Source organism: Stegostoma tigrinum, chromosome 12 (genome assembly GCF_030684315.1).
Source record: "Stegostoma tigrinum isolate sSteTig4 chromosome 12, sSteTig4.hap1, whole genome shotgun sequence".
Classification (NCBI taxonomy): domain Eukaryota; kingdom Metazoa; phylum Chordata; class Chondrichthyes; order Orectolobiformes; family Stegostomatidae; genus Stegostoma; species Stegostoma tigrinum.
Genome location: NC_081365.1, coordinates 71,579,909 through 71,604,669, shown reverse-complemented (window position 1 = coordinate 71,604,669; position 24,761 = coordinate 71,579,909). Strand labels below are relative to the sequence as shown.

The 24,761-nt window shown below is 39.1% G+C and overlaps 1 protein-coding gene across 1 annotated transcript; it reads right to left on the bottom strand.

The window, feature by feature from the left end:
• Positions 1–4,310: 4,310 nt before the first annotated feature.
• On the bottom strand, positions 4,311–24,761 carry spryd7b (SPRY domain containing 7b). Its single transcript, XM_048541133.2, has 5 exons — positions 24,611–24,761; positions 13,543–13,659; positions 11,929–12,095; positions 9,682–9,784; positions 4,311–7,452 (listed from the first exon to the last, which is right to left on the bottom strand). The coding sequence occupies exons 1-5, from the start codon at positions 24,714–24,716 to the stop codon at positions 7,355–7,357; spliced, it is 591 nt and encodes a 196-aa protein (XP_048397090.1). The 5' UTR covers positions 24,717–24,761; the 3' UTR covers positions 4,311–7,354.

Sequence of the window (24,761 nt, the reverse complement as noted above, 5' to 3'; positions counted from 1 at the left end):
TGATGTTGCCTAGAAAGGAGCATTTTAGCTATGAGGTGATACTGAATAAGCTAAGTCTGTTTTGCAGTTGTTGACTTGTTCACCAAGCTGACATGTTTGTTTGCAAATGTTTCATCACCGTACTAGGCAAGATCATTAGTGTGCCTCTGGTGAAATGTTGGTGTTCTGTCTCGCTTGCTATTTATGTTTCTTGGTTCACTGGGGTAGGCAGCATCACTTCCAGATTTGTGTCTTTGTGGCTGGTGTATAGGGTCCAGCTCTACATGTTTGTTAATGGAGTTCTGGTTTGAGTGCCAGGCCTCTAGGAATTCTCGAGTGCTTTGCTTGACTTGCCCTCGGATAGTTAAGTTGTCCCAGTTGCACTGGTGATCTTAGTATGATGACAAAACATTTGCAAACAAACTTACCAGCTTGGTGAGCAAGTCAATAACTGCATCAGTAACCTGAACTATAAATCTTCTCAAAAACTTTGATCAGTCTGTTTTGTTTTGGAGTGAATAATTTTGAGGAAGTACTTGATAGAGGTGTATAAGATATAGGAGCATGGACAGGGTAAATCGAGAACAGATGTTCCCCGTTAGTCCAAGGAGGCATAATGTTAGAGTGAAAGGCAGGCTGTTTAGAGGTATTTGAGGAAAAACATTTTCACCCAGAGGGAAAAGACCCTTCAGTCTATCTAGTCCGTTCCAACCAAGTTCCCAAACCAAACTAGTCTCACTTGCCTGTGTTTGGCCCATAACACTCCAAACCTATTGTTCAAATGTCTTTTAAATGTTGCAGCTGTACCTGCATCCAGTACTTCCTTTTGCATTTTATTCCATATACAAACCACACCTATGTGAACAAAAGAAAGTTGCCTCTCGAGTCCTTTAATGTTCTCCCAACTTTTAAACTCCCTCACCTTAGGTTAAAATCAACCCTTGCTATTTCATTTTATCCATGACCCTCGTGATTTTATAAACCTCTATAAGGTCACCACTGAACATCCTAAGCTGCAGTGGAAAAATGTCACACCAACATGACCTCTCAACTCCTCTCTTCAAAGGTTTGAGCAATGAAGGCAACTGTGCTAAGTGTCATCCTCACTATTCTGTCTACGTGTGATGCAAATTCAAAGAGTTATGTACCTGAACCCCAAGGTCTCTCTGTTCTACAACTTTACCCAGGACTTTACCTTTAATTGTATAAATACTGCCCTTGTTTTACTGAAATGCATTACCTTGCATTTATCCAAATTAAACACCAGCTGCTATTCCTCAGCCTGTTGATCCAATTCATCAAGACCTCGTAATCTTAGATAAATTTCACGTCCACTATACCACCAATTATGGTATCTTCCACAAACTTATTAACTACGTCCCCTAAATTCTCACTCAAATCAATCATACAGCACAGAAACGGACCCTTTGGTCTAACCAGTCCATGCCGAACAAAATCTCAAACTAAACTAGTCCGACATGCCTGATCTTGGCCTGTATCCTTCCAAACCTTTCCTATTACTGTACTTATGCAAATATCTTTTAAATGTTTTAATTATACCCACATCCACCATTTTATCAGCAAGTTCATTCCACACGTAAACTACCCTCTGAAAAATTTGTCCCTCATGTCTTCTTTACATCGCTCCCGTCTCACCTTAAAATGTGCCTCCAAGCCTTGAAATCCCATCCTCGGGAAAAGACAACTAGAACAAAGAAACCTACAGCACAGGAACAGGCCCTTCGGCTCTCCAAGTCTGCGCCGATTGAGATCCCCTGTCTAACCTGTCATCTATTTTCTCAGGATCTGTGTCCGTTTGCTCCCTGCCCATCCATGTACCTGTCCAGATATATCTTAAAAGACGCTAACGTGTCTGCGTCTACCACCTCCGCTGGCAACGTGTTCCAGGCACCCACCACCCTCTGTGTAAAGAACTTTCCACGCATATCTCCCTTAAACTTTCCTCCTCTCACTTTGAACTCATGACCCCTAGTAATTGAGTCCCCCACTCTGGGAAAAACTACTGTTAACTCAATCTACATCTCTCATTATTTTATAAACTTCTATCAGGTCACTTCTTACTACGTTCCAACGAAAAATGTCCCAGCCCTTCTTTATAACTCAAAACTTCCATAACTGATAACATCCTGGTAAATCTCTTCTGAACCTTCTCCAGCTTAATAATAATCTTCCTATTACTGACTAGAACTGGATACAGTATTCCAGAAGAGACCTCACAATGTCCTGTACAACCTCAACATGACTTCCCAGCTCCTATACTCAAAGGACTGAGCTTTGAAGGCAGATACGCCAAAAGCCCTTTTAACTATCCTGTCTGTATGTGATACAAACTTCAAAGAATTATGTACCCACACCCCAGGTGCCTCTGTTCTACAACACTGCCCCAGGCCCGACCATTAATTGTATAAGCCCTACTCTTGTTTTTTGTACCAAAATGCAATCCCAGATTGAACTCCATCTGCCATTTTTCACCCCATTGATCAAGATCCCTTTGTAATCTGCGAAAGCCTTACTCAGGTCTACTATGCCACCAATTTGGTGTCATCCACAAACTTACTATGCCTTCTATATTCTCATCCAAATAATTTATATAGGTGACAAAAGTGGACCCAGTACTGAGCCCTGTGGAGCACCACTGATCACACACCTCCAGTCTGAAAAATAAACCTCCACCGTTACCCTCTGCCTCCCCTTATTAAGTCAATTTTGTATCCAATAGGCAAGTTCTCCCTGAATCCCATGTGGTCTAACTTTACTAATTAGACTACTATGCTACCTTTTATAAAAGGCTTTACCATGTAAACAATGTTTACTACTCTGCCCTCATCAATTTTTGGTTACTCAAAAAACTCAAACAAGTTTGCGAGACAATTTCTCTCGCACAAAGCCATGTTGACTATTTTAATTGTTCTTTGCCTCTCCAAATGCATGTAAATCCTATCTTTCAATATCACCTCCAACAACTTACCTACCACCACTGGGGATTTAGAATGTTCTGTTTGGGAGGGAAGTTGAGACAGGCAATCTCTACTTTTAAAGTATTGGATGGGAATTTCAAGTACCGTAACATTCAAAGCTGTGGCCTCGTGTGGAAAAGTGGGATTAGTGTAGGTAGTAGTACATTTTTCATGGTACAAACTCGATGAGCCGAAGGACCTCTTCTATACCGTATGAATCTATTAAGTCTCAGCTGTTGTCTTTCGTTCCTCCCACAAACTCGTCTGTTTTCATTCCTGGCAAGTGTCTTGAGTTAAGCTGACCATTTGCAACTAGCATTGTGTTTGATCTTAACTTGAGTATCTAACAACATATCCACACTATCACCAAGACAACTTCCTTCCACCTCTTGAAGTATTGCTATACTCGAACCCTTCACAGATTATCTGCCGCTGAAACTCTCTACCATGCATTTGTTACCCTCTAGGCTTGGTTATTCCAAAATTCTCCAGAATGACTTCTGGTTTTTCATTGTACATAAACTTGTGTTCATTAAAAGCTCTGCCTTTGCAACACATTTCACCGCTAAAAGGCCTTTGTGACCAATGGGCTCCCTCAATTCTGTTTCTTGCACTTGCTTGATTTTTATCGCTTTGCTCGTGGTGGCCAAGATTTGTTGCCTTTCAGCCCAAGGTCTGGAATTCTCCCCTCAAATCTCAAACTTTTTCCACTTGCAAAATGATTTTTTGTTTCAATAACCTGTATTTTCAATCAAACTTTGTCATCTTCTCTAATTCTCAATGTCATTTTTTTATTCATGTCATTCTTGTTCAGGATCTTGGGGCATTTTAACCAAATTAACATTAGATTTATGCAGCACATTTATTGGCAGAAGATGATTTAACCAGTGTGTTAAAACTAGTACTGAAATTTTTAATACTTATATGCTGAATAGATTTTACCAAATGAATTAGATATTTGGTAGTGGTTTTTACTTCTGTGTAAGGTGCCTATGTCAGCCAGAATGTTTTTCAGAATTAATTAGTATTTGTAGTATCTCAAAGGAGTGTGAAATCTTTAGCTTAAGTCAGGAATGGTAGTCCTGAGATTGGAGAACTGAAAAGAAACCGAATAATGTAAAGTAATATTTCTGCTCCATCCATGTCACACAGGCCTGTCACATCAACCCCAGATGCGTGCAGCTAGAATACTTTCCTTAAAAAAGGTCATGCAAAACCATTCCTGGTTGCAGCATCTTGTGTATGCTAAGGTCAGTAAAAGCGACAGATAAAGGTTGAGCAGAAGTTGTACAGATGATTTAAAGACTATATTCCCGTAAATAGTCTGTTTGACCTCAAAAGATTTTGTTACAATTCAGAGTGGAAAACCAAAATTTATTTTTACAAAATAACATTCAACTTACTTACATCCCAAAATCTATTTTTTTACAATTATAATAACTAACAGGCAAAATGTCAATGTTTATTATGTCACAGCTGTCACAAATTAACAGTACATTTCAAACAGCAGCTTTAATTAAATGTACACTTTAGTATTGTTATGCTAGTGTTGGCCACACTGACGACATATTTCATATCCTTGGCACAAACCAGTTTTGCCACTTTGCTTGAGCAATACAAAGCAAACAAAATGAAATACACAAACGGTGAACTCACATTCCCTTCTGGCTCTGAGTTTACTGTGACAATGACTTCAAGAGTTGATAGCAATTGAAAGAACAGTATTTCAACACGTTCATACCCCTGAAATTTCTTTTCCAAACTTTAACTCAAGTTACCTGCATTTCTCCCCCAACTGCACGATTCTGCTTAAAACCTATCTCTTCAGTTATGTGTTCTTCCACCTGTTCAAGTTCCTGTCCTTCATAAACCACTTGAATTTTATTTGTGGCAGAAGTCAGCAGTCATACATGTAAAACAGTTCATCAGATTTTGAACCCTAGCAGTATATACATGTGGAAAGTTTATAGTTATAAAATAGGTCTTGGGAATATAATCAAACTAACCAACTGGAGCTGCACCACGTTTTGTACAATGTAATCATCAGAATCTTTTTGGAGTACTTTGTAAGGGTCTGTAAACTACTTTTCAAAGCTATGTAAAAATATTGGATTAAGGAGGGAAGAGCGAGGAAAATATTCTCATTCTAGACGTGTGGAATAAAAGCTCAATTTCTACAGTTGAGAGAGAAGATAGCTCAGAAGAATACTAGATGATAAACTGGATTAGGTAAATTGTGCTAGGACAGCAATTCATTCAAGTAAACTAGTGAAAACTTAATTTAGATCTAGTGAGGGAGGGTGTTGTTTGCATCAGGGGCTTGAAAGAAGCTATCTGGAGGCTATTATCCTTGACTTGACCACTTTTCTTCCCAATGCCTTAATTTCTCTTTTAAAAACACACAACAGAAAAATGACTATCACTAGCAATCAACCAGTTTCAATGGCATGTTTCCAGTATTTGGATAAAAATCCATTATTCTTTTATCATGATAGCTGTGATAATGATGGCCTCTGAAATAAGATAACACATCAAAATGTTCATTACACAGTTCCACTTAAAAACTACAGTCCTTTTCAATTTTGTGTTTATGAAGTACCAAAGATATGGTTCTTCAAGAAGTGTTTAAATCCCTGTAAAAGCAATCTTAACTTGTCTGAACCTCGAACACTGCTCAATGATTTAATAAATAAATATTGACTCTGATTATAGCCAGTTTCTAGATCACTCTGAAGTGTCATAACACTAATATACTAACCCTCTTTCAATTCTCGAAAGTTTTTCAGAAAACTTAACTCTCAAATATTATGCACAGGATCCAATTTTGCTTATGCAACTGACCATAGTGTTTCCACTATACACTATTAATGGTTTTACACAACTAGTGATATAAAGGTGGTACTAGTGACATCTGTGGATACTCCAGAGATCTATACCATGATTTTTATGAAAGCGATTAAAGAGTACACTTTACGAAGATCAATCGCCTTCTCAACTAAATACAATTCATGCCATTTCTGAGATATTTGTTTCTTAAAAAGTACATGATTTCACAGAAACATCACATAATGGATCTAATTCACATCTAGACCTCAGATGTACAGTGTGCCAGGAATCAAGATTCTGCATGATCTTAATGATTCATCAAAGCTGAATTTGGAAGTTCTTTGAAAGTAAGGGTGAAGCCGTTTAAAGTTACTGGACCTAGCCATTTTCCACATCAGTCAACAAAGGTTTTTTTTGTCAAAGTTAAAATTAATTGAGGGGAATGTCTTACTTTTCTAATTCTCCTTCTATTGCTTAATCCTGGCACAGGCACCCTTAATCTCAGGGTCAAACGTGACAGTGATAATTTCCATCGTCAGTCATACTCATGATCTAATAACATCTAGTAGTTCCATCTAGAGAGTATAATTCCTGCGAATAAGGCACCAATGACCCAATTAAATAAATAAATTTTAATCATTCCTCAACTCTAACACAGACAAACTTCTTCCATTTGTTTCTTTTCTCTGTCACTCCTCCCTGGTTTTGTATTTGCTTAAGATTTATTTATTTATAACATTTTCTGGTTATGATAAAGGATTATTTAACTTCAAAGTTAAATCTGTTTATCTTTCAACAGACTGTCTGATCTGCTGTATTTTTCTTTTGAAACTTTCTATGAGGGAAACAAGCCCAAACGTGACCAAGCTTTTGGGTTCTACTATTCTTGTTTAGATGATAATCGTCTTCTGAACAGTTGACAGTCTGATCATAGGTTTCAGGTTAGTTTTGTGTCAAAATAACGTAGGCTTCAAGTCCTGAACGCTGGCTGTTTCTTTGCAAATAATTTATGTGCAATGCTGTACTTGTGACATTTATCAAGAACAATTCAACAGAATGAAGCAGCAAAGTGAAAGGTCAATTACTGTAAAGCTGATGACTGTAACAGCGAGAGAATTACATAGGAAAATAAATCAACTGCAGGGAAGAATACATTTAAGGATAGAACATGCTGTAATGAAAGGAAAGCACTAAAGATGAGAAATACAGCCATAGGATTAAAACTATATCAGTACTGTAATCTCATTCCTTGAAAGTACTGCGATCATTGTGCTGTATTCCACTGGGAGAAATAGCTGTAATTTTCTTTATCTTCCATGGAGAACCACATGCATAAGAGCTAATATTTACTGCACATCATGTTTATACATCATTGCTCACTTTAAAAAAAAGTGCTGTTGCCCTTAACGAACAACACAAAGATGAATGCATGATAAATGGGAATTCTGTGTTGCTAATTCAAACAACTAACATTCAAAACTGCAAACAAAACAAAAATCATGTTACACATGTCTGGGCAGGACCAGGCTAGCTAAGAGTGCAATTGTGTATATATGTTTACACAGTGAAAATCAGAAGATCTGCTGTTCAAACAAAATCTTTTCAAATCCAGGAGGTGGAGGGCTGTAAAATTCACTGAACTGGCAATCCAAAATTGCACTGTCATCAACTGGAAAAGAAGATGAAAAACCATCAGACAACTACATGCAGGTATGCTTGAGAGGAATTTAAAAATCGAATATAAAATGAGGTAACCCAATTTTTTACAGATTAAACCAACAGTTCTTACTCGTATCATATGAAAGCAATCAAGTTTGTATCATGTGAATTTGATGCTGATGGAGGAAAACAGACAGCCAAAGGATGTGTTGTCAGCAACTGGATCAGTGAGCTTCTCCATTGAAACAAGTTGGACTCATTTGGCTCCATTTCTTTTTCCACAAAAGCTGTCAGACCTTAATGAGATTTTCCAGTAACTGCATGAATTTAGAATTCATGTCTGCTGAATTTGTTTGCCTTACCATACAAACAAGTGGAGGCAAATAACAATGGGACCCTGATGTGCTGTGTCCTGACTGTCCTATGTGACACCTTAACGTAGTGTTATAACATAATCCTATACTATATCATGCATTACACCTGAAATACTTTGGCAACACTGCATGAGTGTTGTTTTTGAAACAAAAATACCACAGGGCAATTGGTACTCTTAAGAACTAGCCGCGAATCCTTCAAAAGAGAACAAACAGGAAGAAAATAAGACGGGTAAATAAATCAGTTTTTAAAACACTTTGATTTCAAATCCAATCAATATAGAATGCTTTCTGAAACAGGGAAATGTTTAAAACACCATTTACATTAAACGAAAAGTACATCCCATGCTGATCCAATAACTGAAAACAAAGCACAATGCCAGCTCAATTTCACCTAACAACTGTAAATCTTAGCACCCCCTAGTGCTTCAGAACTCCCCTAGTACTGCTGTGAAATAGCAGCACTATCATTGAACAATTTAAGTTTTTGGCCTCTACAAATTCTAATACTTAGACTCTTTATCATTAAAACAGAATTCCAAACAACTCACCAAGGGGGGAAAATAGTCTTTGTTACTTAACTGAAGCAAGGTCCACGACAGCTTCATGTAGTCCATGGTTACAGATTTCCAAACCCCCATCTTTTGAGCATAAATAATTTCCCCATGATCGTTCCTTCTGACTTGGCTTCCTACTTAATTACTAATTCAAGTTAAAAAGAAAATCCCAAGATAGAGGGATGAGGTGGTTTGCTGTATGAATTTTTGAATTGAATCTGGTCTAAGATCCTGGCATAATCTGTTTCAGGGGCAAATGGGCAAAGTGTACCTTGTTTCAATGTATACAGAAAAAACTATAGGGTAAATCACTTTGAACCAATACACACACACATGACGTAGTTCAGTTGCTGCAGTGCAACTTGCAAAAGTACACACTGCTGCTACACTGACGATTGGGGCCAGCGTGGCGGGGGGGGGTGGGATGGTGAAGAATTGTTGAAGTGTTAATTGAGGTGCCCATTAAGCAGGTGGCTCTTCCTTAATTTTGTGTTGAGCTCAGTGTTTTTGGAGTTGTACTCGCCCAAGCATACAGAATTCAATTACACTTGTGTCATGTAGTTGTAGGCGTTGAGCAGGGCTTTTAAGGAGCTAGGTGAGTTACTGTCGTTGAACACTCAACCTCTGACCGTTTCTTGTAACCACAGCAATGGTAATACCACAGAACGTGAAGGGGCAAGTACTGGACTCTCTTGTTGGTGATGGTCATTGCCAGGTACTCGAGAAGCACAAATATTAATTGCCCATCATGGCAGGGGAAGGAAAAGGAGTAAGCAGTATTTTTGAAATGGGGCAATGGGGATTGAATCAATGCAGAGGGCTCAAGAAAATTGAGGTTATCTGTAGTTTGCCTTCTGAGTGTGCAAAATAATACTAGAAAGTATGCCAGCCATGGTCACCTTGAACTCTAGCCTCTTCTCTACAAGGCAGCCTAAGAGGGTAGCTAATTGTAGTTCTGGATCTTTCAAATATTTCTTTTACCGAAATAAATAACAAAGTACATTTTGGTGGAGTATCAGAACTCCTCGCTCTTAGAACCTGTAAATCTGACTGTCAAAGAATAAGCAATTCAGTATTGTATTTATACATACTTGCTGTATGTTCTCATTAGGTTTTATGGGCCTCTATTTGGAAAGAGTTGCATTATTAGTAGATATAAATTGGGACATCAGTTCTGCACTGCCAAATACATGCAATTGCAAACAAATTTTAACATTGTATCCTCAGAGACCACAAACAATCATGTGAGTGGGTCAAAGACAAATGTAGTATAAGAATCTTTAAAGCTCAGTGCACAAATTGACTTACCATACACAACTGGGTAAACTGTGCCCCTAATTCCAGATGCTGGACAATGCATATTTTTTCCATTCAAATAAATGTTCAGTTCCACATGATCATAAGTGAGTCCCTTTGGGGAAAAGAATTAAATCCACTTACTTTATTTAGCTACAGAATGATAAAATAATGTATATATCAACAGAATAATTCAAGATTGTGTATCTTTAATTATGCATCCCTTCAAATTACCTCACTACCACACTTGTCACTCATGGAATAACAAATACAATACAGAAGAATTAGGTCAAATGACGATTTGATAACAATATATATCTGCAGCCAGTTTATAACTGAAACAAGAGACCTGAAAGATGTGAGTTTATAATTCTTGAAAATCTGAATGATTTAAACTTCTTTCTTTTAAAAAAAAAAGTTTTAGTCTGTGTAGGAGAATATAAATTATTCTGGTTCTACATCAATGATTCACTTGATGGTAAATTCCTAGTATCTTTCTAGGGGCAAGCAAGATGCACTGGATAACTATCAGGCACATCAAACCTACACAAATGTTTTCCCTACCTAGTTCAAGAATTACAAGGGTAGGTCCAGCACATCTAGGGAAGTGGTGATGTAGTAGGAATGTTCTGTGGACATGGGTCTGATACCTAGCACGGCATTCGGTGAAATCTGAATTTGCTCAAATCTGGAATTTAAAAAGTAGCCCTGTGACAACCGTGTAACTAAAACTAATTGTTATTAGTAAACCACTTGGGGTTTTTCATGTCCTTCAGGGAAGGAAATCTGCCTTCCTTACTTGGTATGACCCACATGACTCTAAATCCACAGCAATGACTTAACTGACCTCTGAAATGGCCAAGCAAGTATCTCCGCTCTGTTGAACTGCTACAAAGTAAAAAGATAGGGCGGCAGATTCTTGATTACCAAGGGAATGGTAGATTATCAAGGATATGAGGCAGTGTGGAGTTGAGGTTAAAATCAGTGTCATGATCTTACTGAATGGTGGAACTGGCTCCAAAAACTGCTTCTCTTGTACTCACTTCATCCACTATGCCTGTTCCCTCAACTGCTAATGACCTCTGAAATAAGTTATCTCAGCAGAACATCTTGTTTTATTCAGCATAAAACAAGACAGCATAAAACAAAATGCATTAACTTTCACTTTCAGATGAGTTAAAGTCTGAAAGAAATTTTGCTTGGTTAAAAGTGTGACCACCTAGTGTAGCAGTCAATTCACAATCACAGTACACTGTACTTTAATAAAAAAAAGTATTGCCCAAGTTTTTAAAAAGCCAACAGCAATACATTTACAAGGTCACATTTCTTGTTTTCTTTTCTTGGCAGATAGCATAGTTAATATTAGTAATTGGGTGACTTAGCACGGCCTGATACAATATTACTGTGATATTAGTTACAGTGACGGAATGAACATTACGTTTTTGTCAAGCAGGAAAGTTAAATCACCTTCCCTCGGAATTTCCAATTTAAAAGAACTTTCCAGATAGCTGCCTGAAATTAACACTGATTTGTCTTCAATTTGTAACTGTACATGCAATCATTATGTTGTCTTTTATTAACTGGAAGCCATGGCAATGGTGGCCTACTGTCCACTTTTTAAAAATTGTTCATGGAATGTTAGCGTGGTTGGAAAGGTTGGCATATATTGCCCAAATCTAACTGCTCTTGAGTAGACAGTATGAACTGCTTTCTTGAATCTTTGCAATTCATATGAGTAAGTGAACCCTCCAATGCTGTTAACTAGGACATTCCAGGATTTTAACCATGGATCAGATGCATGAATTAAGATTGTTTTAACATGGCTAATAACCTACACTTGCATTGTGAATCTAAAATAATAAAACTTCCTGGGCTGCTCCATTGGAAACACTATCAGGAAGTGTGGTACTGCCACATAAGAGATTTTGAATCAGGTATGCAAAAATTTAATCAGAGTAGATGTTAAGAAACATCTTAAAAGGGGAGTGGATATTTAGTGAAGAGAATTCCAGAGCTTAGATACCAGACAGTTTTGGTACCCTTGTCACCATAAGCATTGTCTCAACTGAAGGCTGAAGTTGCAGAGGTGAAATCATCTTGTATAGAAAGGGATGCAAATTCACTACCACTTCTTTTGAAGCAGCAGAGATATCAGGGATAATTATCCAAAACAATGCACTAAAATTAAAGAACTTTGAGGAAACCATTGAAAAGCAAAAGCCATAAATAGAATCTGCAAATCCTAAATTCTTTACGTACCACGACATCTCCTTCCTGAGGAATACTGTTAGCTGGAAGTCTGTTTCGTTCTTCATTATTGTGATAAATGGCTCCATCGTGCCTAAGCACTAAACTTTGTGCATCCCGACCAAATGGAATCTGATTAAGGTTAGCTTTTTGGGTAGCCACCCCAACTCCCCAGACTCCTGAAACAGAATAAGTACAATGTGGTTACAATACAACTTCATGTCCTCAAGTCTGAGCTTCAGCTCAGTTTGCTTCAATTTATTGAGTCACAGAATAGTACAGCATGGAAGCAGATGCTTTAGTCCAACTCGTTTATGCCGACCAGATATCTAAATTAATCTAGTCCCATTGGCCAGCACTTAGCCCACATCCCTCTAAATCCTTCCTATTCATGTACTCATTCAGTTGCCTTTTAAATGTTGTTGGTGTACCAGCTTCCACCACTTCCTCTGGCAGCTTGTTCCATGCACGCATCACCCTCTGTGTGGAAAAAGTTGCTCCTTAGGTCCCTTTCAAGTCTTTGCCCTCTCACCTTAAATTCTTGCCCTTTAGTTTTGGACTCCCCAGCCTGAGGAAAAGACCTTGGTTATCCACACTATCCGTGCCCCCTCACGACTTTATAAGCCTCTTTAAAGCACAGTGTGATTGAAAAACATCCTTGGAAAATTTAGCACCTTAACACATCACAACCTGATTCATAATCCAAAATTCCCTTGCATTTGAAGCTAAAACCAAATAATTTAAGAAATACAATATTCGACTTGTAACAAGGATTTTTTTTGGGTGGAGGGGGGAAGACAGCAATAAACAATACTGACGTACCAGAATATTATGCCCGATGGTTATGTGTGGGCTGACACTTAGAATAGCCTGCACCATTTAGTTCATTGTTTCATCCAATTTATTAAGGAAAAGGAGAAAATAAAGTATGGGAACACTAATATTCCACAAATGCACAGAGGGGAAATAAAGTAGGCACTCTGGGCTGCTTGCTCACTTAGTGGACGGACTTTACGGGCAATGGACCGGGTCACCATTCTGTCTTGTTTTTGAGACAAGTAAGAGTGTATGGGTGTGTGGAAATTTGTTATCAAGGTTGCCTAGTTTTTGTTTTGAAAGACAACTTAAAAATGGAAGTTCCTTCCAGAACTTGCTTACATTTATGAAGAAATGTTTAGCATGGAGGAAAAAAAACTAAAGATCCCAAGATGCTGCATAGAAACGTAATTGGAAGAGATGATTAAAGAAAGGGGTTCAATAGAAAAATAAGTTTGTGCAGTAGAATTCCCCACACAATCACATGGCTAACACAACTAAAGGATGATGGTTGGGGTAAACCATGTGGAAAAAAAATCCATCAGATGCTAGAGTCAATACATTACTGGTTTCTTTTAGAACTGAAATATTACCATACTAAATTTCATCTTATGTTCCAGTTGAAAGTTTATTGTTCACTTTGAAATAAGACTTCATTTTGGTTCCAGCTTAGAAAATATACACTACAGGTGGGATAGCAGAATTTTGTTTAGATGCTTAAAGGGAATGATGAAGGTTAGATCACAAGTGACACAAAATTGCCATTAAAGTAATACAGTAGAGCCACCCTTGTTCTTGCATTTTACTGACCTGTTGACTGGACTTTGAATTCAAAGTAACTTTTGTTCTGATGCAAAGGTGCGTTGGCCAAGCAGCCTCCTGTACCACATATTCTTCTCCCATTTTTCACAATAACGACATCGGTTCCTATGAAGATAGACAAAACTAATAATCTGAACAAATTTTTAAAAGTAAATTCATGGTTATAGAAAGTCTTGCATTTGTATACTGCCATGCATTACTAAAGTTATATTCTACAAGTGTTGGATGAAGGCTAAATATTGGCAGCAAATTCAAGAGAACTCCTATGAAATGCGAGCTAGTTAGATCAGTTAGCTCCTCAAACCTCCACTACCATTAAGATAACGGCTGATTCATGACCTCAATTTCATTTTACTACAAATTTTTTCCCATACTATTCACAGCTACCGTGGACTTAAATATATTTAAAGCCTCTCTGTACAGAGTTCCAAAGAATCACGATCCCCTGAAGAAGAAATTTATGCTTACCTCAGTCCAAAACAGCTGCCCCCCTAGGTTACTGACTTGCTCACCGAGCTGGCTTGTTTTCGCTCAGATGTTTCATCACCACGGTAGGTGACATCAGTGGAGCCTCTAATGAAGCTTCATTGGAGGTTCCATTGATGATGTCACCCAGCATGGTGACAAAACATCTGAATGAAAACATGCCAGCTCAGCAAACAAGTCAACAACCTCACCCACAACTTGAGCTATAGATCTTTGCCAAAACTTTAAGCTACCCCACCTTATTCTGAAACTAGTCCTAGAGATAAATGTTATTTAAATTAATATCACCTCTCGTTTTTTCTAAATTCCAAAGTTTAGACCCACTCTACTAAATCTCCCTTCATAAAGTGACCTTCTCACCCCAGCAATCAATCTAACAAATTTTTCTGATGCGTACCTTCTAAGGCAACCATATCCCTCCTCACGTAAGGGACCAAAACTGTGCACAGTAATTCAGGGTGACCTCACCAAAGCCCTGTACAGTTGCCTCTTTTTCCAATACAATGATTTGCAAGTCCACTTTTTCCACTCTTATTACCAAAGTGAATGACCACCTATTTCCCTTGCCTCTCTTGTTTCGCCAAATTAACCCATCTATTTTTAAAACCATCAATGGGATGTTGCTGGCTAGCCCAGGAATTTTTGCCCATCCCTAGCTGCCCTGGAGAAGGCTGTGGTGAGCTGTCTTCTTGAAGGCTGCAGTCCATTTGGTGTAGGTAGGCCCATAGTACTAATAGGAAAGGTCTTTTCCAAATAAGGATGATGAATGGCTTGAAAGGGAACTTGCAAGTGGTGATGTTCCCCTGTATCTGCTGCCCGTGTCTTTCTGGATATTGGAGGTCCATGGGTTTAGAAAGTGCTATATAGTGGATGTTGGTGAATTTCTGAACTACATTTTCCAGAATGCTGCTGAGTGTCAGTGGTGGCTTCTTTATCCTGGACAGTGTCAAGCTTTTCATGTGCCTTTGGAGGTGCATTCATCCAAGAAAATGGGGACTATTACATCAGATTCCTGACTTGTGCCCTTATGGATGGTGTATACACTCTGAGGAGACAGAAGGTGAGTTACTTGCTGCGGGATTCCTAGCCTCTCACCTGCTTTGCAGTATTGAAATGGCTAGTCCAATTCAGTTTCCGGTCACTGTTAACCCCAAGGCTACAGTGTTGCAATCCCAGCTGATGTTATTAGTGGACAAATGGTCTCTTGCTGAAACATAAGCACACAATGCTACAGATTTTGATTTAACAATAAAACATGAAATTAACAAAAGAAAGAAGATTAAAAATAGAATTAGCTAAATTATCTAACAAAAAATCAAATATTTTTGAAACAGTAAAATTATAATCCCATAACACCCCTTTTATAAATTGAAATGAAACAAAACAGCTTTTGTAAAATACCTAAAACCAACCGCAATACGGTATGCGAAAATCTCAAGTCATACAATCTTTACAGCAGAGTCCCTGTCAACAACACCTCAAATTGTTAAACACACTTGACATTTTAACTTAGGACGCTGACAATTATGGGCAACTATGCATGCGTGCCAATCCAGAAACGTGCATGTTCCTGCTTCCAAAACCCCTTAAGTCATTGTGTAAATGTCAGATGTTGTCATACACAAATTCTGCACTGTGTATGAACAGAGAAACAAGATTTTGATACAGGGTTCAGCGATGTGGAGTTAGGATGTACATTTGGGGGGAGAAGGAAGAGAGTGTGATGGCGTGATTCCCCTTTCCCCAAATATGCATGCATTTAAGTGGTACATAGCATACATATGGCGGTATCAACAAATGTGGCCTTTAACTTGTAGGCTGGAACTGCAGGTAGCTCCTCATTAAGTTACTATACACCTGACCTTAAGTGAACTCTGCTTTAAGTAACTTCTTCAGGGTTTTATTCCACACTTCAAGTCCAGGTTTAGGACGAATACTAGCTCTTTAAGATGATTTAGTTTCACTCTATCCTTTCCTTCTCAGGAGCACTATGTTCATTCAAGTGATGCTCGACTATTAATCTGGGCACTTGGGTTCAAATCCCACCAAAGCAGATGGTGGAATGTAAATCCAATATTTAAAAAGTCTGGAATTGGGAATCTACTAATCACCATGAAACCAATGTCAACTGTTGGAAAAAAAAATCTGGTTTACTTAAGTCTTTCAAGGAGGAAAATCTGCCATCCTCACCTGGTCTGGCTTACATGGGTTTCCAGACCCACAGCGATGTGGTTGACTCTCAGCTGCCTGCCAAAATGGCCAAGCAAACCATCAGTTGGACTAAAGACTACAAAGTGGCAATGAAAAGAAATCAGATCGATCACCTGGCATTGACCTAAGTACCAAAAGGGCAACGCTGTAAAGTCTTCCTTACCAACATCTGGGGACTAGTTCAAAAATTGGGACAGCTGTCTCACAGACTACTCAAGCAACATCCAGACATTGTCTTAAGCTATGATTCCGAGTGTATGGATATGTCATGTCCCACCCGGCAGGACAGACGCAGCAGAGGCGGCTGCACGGTGGTGCACAGTCAGGAGTTTCCCTGCCAAGCAAGTAATAGCTAAGTGACCCCACAACCAATGGATCAGATCTAAGCTCTGCACACCTGGCACATCCAATCATGAATGGTGATGGATGATTAAACAACTCACAGGAGCAGAAGGCTTTCCAAGTATCCCCATCCTCAATGATAAGACCATAAGACAAAGGAGTAGAAGTAAGGCCATTCGGCCCATCAAGCCCACTCTGCCAGTTAATCATGGCTGATGGGCATTTCAACTCCACTTCCCTGCACTCTCCCCATAGCCCTTGATTCCTCGTGAGATCAAGAATTTATCAATCTCTGCCTTGAAGATATTCAATGTCCCGGCCTCCACTGCGTTCCGTGGCAATGAATTCCACAAGCCCACCACTCTCTGGCTGAAGAAATGTCTCCTCATTTCCGCTTTAAATTGACCCCCCTCTAATTCTAAGGCTGTGCCCACGGGTCCTAGTCTCCCCGCGTCTACCCTTTCTAAGCTATACATTATCTTGTAAGTTTCTATTAGATTTCCCCTCAACCTTCTAAACTCTAATGAATACAATCCCAGGATCCTCAGCCGTTCATCGTCCATGAACGGTTAAATCTACCATTCCAGGGATCATCTGTGTGAATCTCCGCTGGACATGCTCCAGGGCCAGTATGTCCTTCCTGAGGTGTGGGGCCCAAAATTGGACACAGTACTCTAAATGAGGCCTAACTAAAGCTTTATAAAGTTTCAGCAGCACATCACTGCTTTTACATTCCAACCCTCTTGAGATAAACAACATTACATTCGCTTTCTTAATCATGGACTCTACCTACAAGTTAACCTTTAGAGAATCCTGGACCAACACTCCTATATCCCTTTGTACTTCTGCTTTATGAATTTTCTCACCACTTAGAAAATAGTCCATGCCTGTATTCTTTTTTCCAAAGTGCAAAACCTCGCATTTGCTCACGGTGAATTTCATCAGCTATTTCCTGGACCACTTTCCAATGATGGAGGGCCTAGCAAATCAAAAGATAAGGCTGAAGCTTTCACAGTACTCTTCAGTCAGAAGTGCCAAATGGATGATCCATCTCAATCTCCTTAAGAGGTCTCCAGCATTACAGATACCAGTCTTCAGCCAATTTGATTCAATCCATGGTTGGAGACACTGAATACTTCAAAGGCTACAGACCCTGACAACATTCCAGCAACAGTACTGAAGACTTGTCTTCCAAAACTTGCTGCTCCCTAGCCAAGATGTTCCAGTACAGTTACAACACTGGCATATACCCGGCACTATGGAAAATTGCACAAGTATGTCCTGTAATAAAAAGCAGGGCAAATCCAACTGGCCAATTACCACCCATCAGAGTACAGTCAAATCATTAGTAAAGTGATGGTAGGTATCAACCGTACTATCAAGCAGCACCTGCTCAGCAATCACATGCTCAGTGACACCCAGTTTGGGTTCAGCCAGGGCCACTCAGCTCCTGGTCCCATTATAGCCTTGATTCAAACATGGACAAAAGAACTGAATTTTAAAGGGGAGATGAGGTCAGTGTGACAGCCTTTGAAATCAAGGTTGCATTTGACCAAGTTAGTATTAAGGAGCCCTGGAAAAAGTGGAATCAATGGGTATCAAGGGCAATGTCTCTCGTGATTACAGTCATACCTGACACATAGGAAGATAGTTATGGTTATTGGAGGTCAATTATCTCAGCTCCAGGACATCAATGCAGGACATCCTCAGGGTAGTGTCCTCGGTCCAACCATCTTCAACTGCTTCAATCAATGACCTTCCGTCCATCATAAGGTCAGAAATGGGGATCTTCACTGCTGATTGCAGTACGTTTAGCACCATTTACGACTCCTCAGAAACTAAAGCAGTCTATCTCCCAATGCAACAAGATCTGGACAATATCCAGGTTTGGTCTGATACTTGGCAAGTAACATTCATGTTACACATGCCAGGCAATGACTACCTTTAATAACAGACAATCCAGTCACTGGCCTTTCACATTCAATAGTGTTACCATCACTGTGTCACCTGCTCAAAATTAGAAACTCAACCGGACTCACCACATAAACTTAGTGGCTACAACAGCAGGTTGGAGGATAGGAATACTGTGGCAAGTAACTCACCTCCTGACTCCTCAAAGCCTGTCCACCGTCTACAAGGCACAAGTCAGGAGGATAATGGAATACTCACCACTTGCATGAGTGCAGCTCCAACAACACTCAAGAAGCTTGACACCACCCAGGACAAAGTGCCCCACTTGATTGGCACTACATCCACAACCATCCACTCTACACACTGCTGTGACTGAGCATCAGTGGTGGAGACTATCTACAAGATGCACTACAGAAATTCACCAAAGATCCTTAGACAGCACCTTCCAAACCCACAATCACTTCCAAGGACAAGGGCAGCAGAAATATAGGAACACCACCACCTTCAAGTTCCTCCCCAAGCCACTGAACACCGTGACTTGGAATTATGTTGCCGTTCCTTCACTGTTGCTGGGTTAAAATCCTGGAATTTCCTCCCTAAGGGCATTATGGTAGGACCCACAGCAGGTGGACTACAGTCCTTCAAAGCAGTTCACCACCACCTTCAAGGGTAACGAGGGATGGGCAATAAATGCTGGCCAGCCAGCAATGCCCAGAGCCCACAAAATGAATTAAAAAAAACTTCATGTCTGCTTAAAACTGGGAGCAAAACTGAAAGAAAAAGAATCTCTTAAGTTTGGGTGTTTTTCCTAAGAGTTTTTAAGTTCCTAACCTTCTAAATTGCATCTCATTTGTTTTGTTCAGTTGTAAAACTGAAGTATTTTACTGAAAAAAACATACTAAAGCTAGGCTTCAAAACCTGTTTTTAAAAAACAAATCACCATGGCTACAGAAATACAGAAAGTTAATTAACTGCAGTTACACAGAAAACCTCAAGTACCTCGCTAACCCACAATCCAAAAACCCAAGTAAATGATACTAAATATACATAGATCACACCGTTTACTTCATAACCTTCTGCCCAAAGAACAGAAAAACTGTATCTTCAGGGCATTTTCATTATTCACCAACAGTCATTTCATGAGTTCTATTAATATTTGCAATAATTATTAAATATACACCAAAGCACACAAGTATGTTTTTACTTATCACACAGTAAATAAAGCATCTGTGATTACACTTTCTTTTCCAATCTTGTAATGGTTTTCACGTTATATATTTGGCATGTTGAGCTCCATTGAAATAATAGTAAATTCTTGTACAGAAAATCAAAGGATTGTGGTCTATGTAAATAAGTTTCTTCTTCCATGTTTTTGCAGATGTGTATTTCAAGGTGATGCACAGCGAGTAAAGACTTACCGTCCCTTTAATAATGGTTAATTTTTTGTTGATATGTATTTTTTGTAAAATAACTGATTAACTGTTCCACCCCCAAATCATTAACTTGCAATAAAACAGTCCCTAAAAAGCTGTCTCTGTTTTCAACTGCTGGTTTCAATAGCTTTACATAATTCAGCCAGTTAAAACTACTGCTGTTGGCAGTGCAGCATTCATATTTTCATACACAACTTTGACACTCTTGTATTCATTCAAACTTTCAGCCTTTTTTCAACAAGTTTAAGGGTGCAACAACATTGACAATGTTTGCAACAAATGTGATAGAATCCACTCATGCCAACATAATGTAAAATTTCACCTTTCATCTTAGATCCAGGAAAATCCAAACTAACCTTTCTGTTTGCTTCCCTACGTGTGAACTGACCTTGTCCCAGGGTATGGCCCAGATAAGTCACCTTGACCTTTCTAAATTCACTTGTGGCCAAAATTAAAGCTTTTTGGCTTTTTGTAGCTGATCAGCCAAAAGGTGAAAATGCTCCTCCCCAAGTCTGGCTAAAAACTGAGAGATTGTATTGTTTCCATCAACAATGTCAAAGTCCTGTAATTACTTTACTGGTTAATTGTAGAAACAGCAGTGTATTTTTCATCACAAACAGCATGACTGCACTGAAAGTCCATCTAGTATCATAAAATCCAGTGTTTCATCAGCTGTCATAAGATTACAAGACATAGGAGCAGAAGTGGGCCAGTTTACAGAGTCTGCTCCATTATTAAGGGCATAGCAGGTTGAATAATCCTCAACTCAAGTGCCTGCCTTTTTATAATAATCCTTGATTTCCTCACAGATTAAAAATCTGCCTATTCCAAACCTGTATCTACTTTACCACAGAGGGCTGTCGAGGCTGGGTGGCTAAGAATTTCACTGATTCACTATCTTCACAGAAGAAATTCCTCCTCATCTGTGTTAAATGTGTGACCCTTTACTCTGAGATTATGCCCTCTGGTCGCAGACACTCCAACAAGCAGAAACCATCTTTCTGCATCATCTAACCTGTGAAACCCCTAGGAATCCTGTATGTTTCAATAAGGTCATTCTTCTAAATTCTAATGATTACAGGCCCAGTCTATTCACTCTGTCTCACAAGACAGTCCTTTCATACTTGGTTTCGGCTTAGTCAACCTTCTCTGTAGTACTTCGAACGCTGGTATATCTTACCTTAGAAATGGGGCCAAAACTGTTCACAATACTCCAACTATGGTCTGGCTAATGCCTTGTATAGTTTTCGTGAAACTTCCCTACTTTTATTCTCCATTCCTTTTGAAATAAAGGCTAGCATTCCAATTGCTTTCCCTTTTACTTGCTGAACTTGTATTCCAGCTTTTTATGATTCATCTATTACATAAAATTAACATATATATAATTATGCAACATCAGCAGGTGACATAGAACATAGAACATTACAGCACAGTACAGGCCCTTCGGCCCTCAATGTTGTGCCGACCTGTCATACCAATCTCAAACCCATCTAACCTACACTATTCCATGTACGTCCATATGCTTGTCCAATGACGACTTAAATGTACCTAAAGTTGGCGAATCTACTACCGTTGCAGGCAAAGCATTCCATTCCCTTACTACTCTCTGAGTAAAGAAACTACCTCTGACATCTGTCCTATATCTTTCACCCCTCAATTTAAAGCTATGCCCCCTCGTGCTCGCCGTCACCATCGTAGGAAAAAGGCTCTCCCTATCCACCCTATCTAACCCTCTGATTATTTTATATGTTTCAGTTAAGTCACCTCTCAACCTTCTCCTCTCTAACGAAAACAGCCTCAAGTCCCTCAGCCTTTCCTTGTAAGACCTTCCCTCCATACCAGGCAACATCCTAGTAAATCTCCTCTGCACCCCTTCCAAAGCTTCCACATCCTTCTTATAATGCGGTGACCAGAACTGTACACAATACTCCAAGTGCGGCCGCACCAGAGTTTTGTACCTGTTTAACATTTTCCTTTAATCTTTTATTCTAAATTTTGTCTCTGAGTGGTACCACAAGGTTTAATTAACAAACTGAGCCACAGCAAAAATGCTCCCTTTCAACAGAATGATTCCTTGGCATTGTACAACTAAGTCGTAAAATATGAACATTCTTTGTCTAGGGCATATAAGAAAGCTCTCAGTTATACGTAACAAATGACAATTACAATTGTTATAAAGTTTACGAAGTGTAAATTGTAATAATACTTGTGTTCCCACAGCACTTGAGCCTTAGATTAATTAGGATGTGCCGAGTAATGAGGAAATGTGAAGGATTGAAAACTAGAACTTATTTTGGCTTAAAAATGCACATAATGCAGCAAAGTATGGATACTGCCATAGAAATAAGTAGTAATCGTACAGTTAAGATGTAGGAAATTGAAACATTAAAATGCTCACAACGTAGAACAGGAGAAGACACTAACTTGAGGCTGTGAAACTCAGAGGGTTTGTTTCTGATGTCAAATCTATGTCAGAGTGAATTAATGGTGAATAAAAAGGGTATAAGACATTATATTATGATGGATAAATGTGACTGTTTGATCATGTGAAAGACAGAGAGCGGGAAGAGAACGCTAGGCCTAATGCTACAAAGCTTTTCTTCCTAAAGCCTCTACATATTTTTAAAATTGAATCACGGCATTAGGGAAGTGTGTTACCATGACTGGAATCACTGTTAATAACACAGCTGATATACATCATCCATGATGTTATAATAATTATGAACCATATGTTGTGAAAATGTCTAATTTCATGAGTCACGTGCTGTAGGTATCTAACATCTCCTTTTTGAGGACAATTTAATTTTTAAATACAACGTAATTGAAACTCTGGAATTCAGGAAGGTGTCAGAACACGCAAGGTATTTACATATTGTGGATCTTTCCATGACCTATGAGACCAGGCCTATGTCTCCGGCACAGACGTGGCAGTTACAGGACTGGCAGTGATGGCACTGGTGGGTCCATTACAAAGACCCAGCTGATGTCAAGCAGTGAACGGAGGAGTAGCAGAGGGTAACAAGAGGAGGAGGGAAAGATGAACACTGCAATAAAATCTTGCATTACATTGTGTTTTCAGACAGCAGCACAGCATGGCAATACTGTGTTTTGCATGTGAGAAAACACTTTTCATTGTATTTTTATTTACAAACAACAATAATTCTAATTCTAAAAGATCAACGTTAAAATGCTGAGAGCCTAAAACAGATGGGCCTCTTCAGATGGAGAACCAAAGACAGCAAGCCTGAGAAGAACTTCCCTGTCTTTCTTAGACAAACAAATTATTTACCTTTCATAGATCAAAACAAAAGTATAAAAGCAACCAGTAAACAGGAGATGGTCTTAAAATATCCATGTACTTGTTAGATCAAAAGCCATGTCTGGGAAGTTATTTAATTAGTTGGCACCTCCATCTGGGACAAAGGGGTGTCAGATAAATTACAATGGGGATAGGTTACAGAGGTAGACTGTGTTTACTTTGTTTTTTTCCCCTCACACAAGTAAAGAAAGAGAGAGAAAGTTGCGAGCATTGGATGCTTGGGTAGCAGAGATCAGTAGTAGAGCGCTAATGGAAAAGATTTATTTTATTTTGAAGTCACTGAGCAAGAGAGCAGTGAAACTCTTCCTTGAGCTGCAGTGTTTACAATCCTGAAGTTCTCAAATGAGAAGTGGAGGTTCAGCTAGTTGACTGCTAATGGAAAGACCCCTAAAAAGACTCAAAGTCAGAGAACACCAAGATCATGGAGGGACATGTAAGCAAATTCCTTAGAGTAGTGTGTTCTTCAGTTTGGTCCCAAAAGTAAGGAATCTTTAAGGGACTGAGGTGTAAAGGGAAGTCTTTGATGGAAATAAAATAGACTTTTGGGATTAAAGAATGAGGGTTTACAAAACATAGCATTGAGTTAGTAGTGCGTGCTTTGTTTAGTTGTTTTTATTTAATTCGTTCCTCAGGAGTTACAATTTCGATTTCAACTTGTCAGTCTCTCAAGATCATAACGTGATACTGCAATTATTTTTCTTCTGCTGTTATCTTTTCTACATTTCAAATAATTAATTATTTAACAAATGAATACTATTAATTGGTATTGCTTTGTATCTCAATGCCTATTGATACACTGGTACCACAACCCTATCAACAGCACGTAACATCAGAACATCTAATGACACTTCCTGATGCCACAACTTAACAACACTGTCACAAAGATGCCACGATATCCAATATCGCCCAATGGCAGAAAACTAGCCACACATTGTGCTACTAACACTGAGATTTTCAGATTAGCGTGACTGAGTCAATGATTCAAGTTAGACGCGTATGTTTAAAATTGGGAAATTACGATTCTAGTTAGTTAGAAACCGCAGGAGACTCCAATGAACATCATTGCTAAACAGAAGTATTCAGTAAATACACTACAGTGTAAGTTAAAACAACTCACAAGCCGAAGGGTCATATAACAACAGCGTCTAAGGAGTGGGCTGCTATACATATGTGAAGAACCGTAGATGTGTTTAATTTTAGATGGTGTACACCAAACGTGCATCCGCATCTTCAAACAAATTGAGTGGCTGGCACCCAGTGTGTCAGGAGGGGGGGTGTCAACATCAAGGAAGTAATTGACATTCTGAGGTGAACCCTAATCATGGGCGTTAAATCTGTCCGCTTGCTGACTTACCCATGTGCTGCGTGTCTAACTGGACGGCGGGCATTTCTTTCAGCTGAATGTGTCCAGAGCCTCCATCTCCACACCATCTCAAGCAGCACAACACCGACGACGCCATCTTCCCAACGTTCACCTTCCCGACGTCACCGGTTCCCGAGCACGC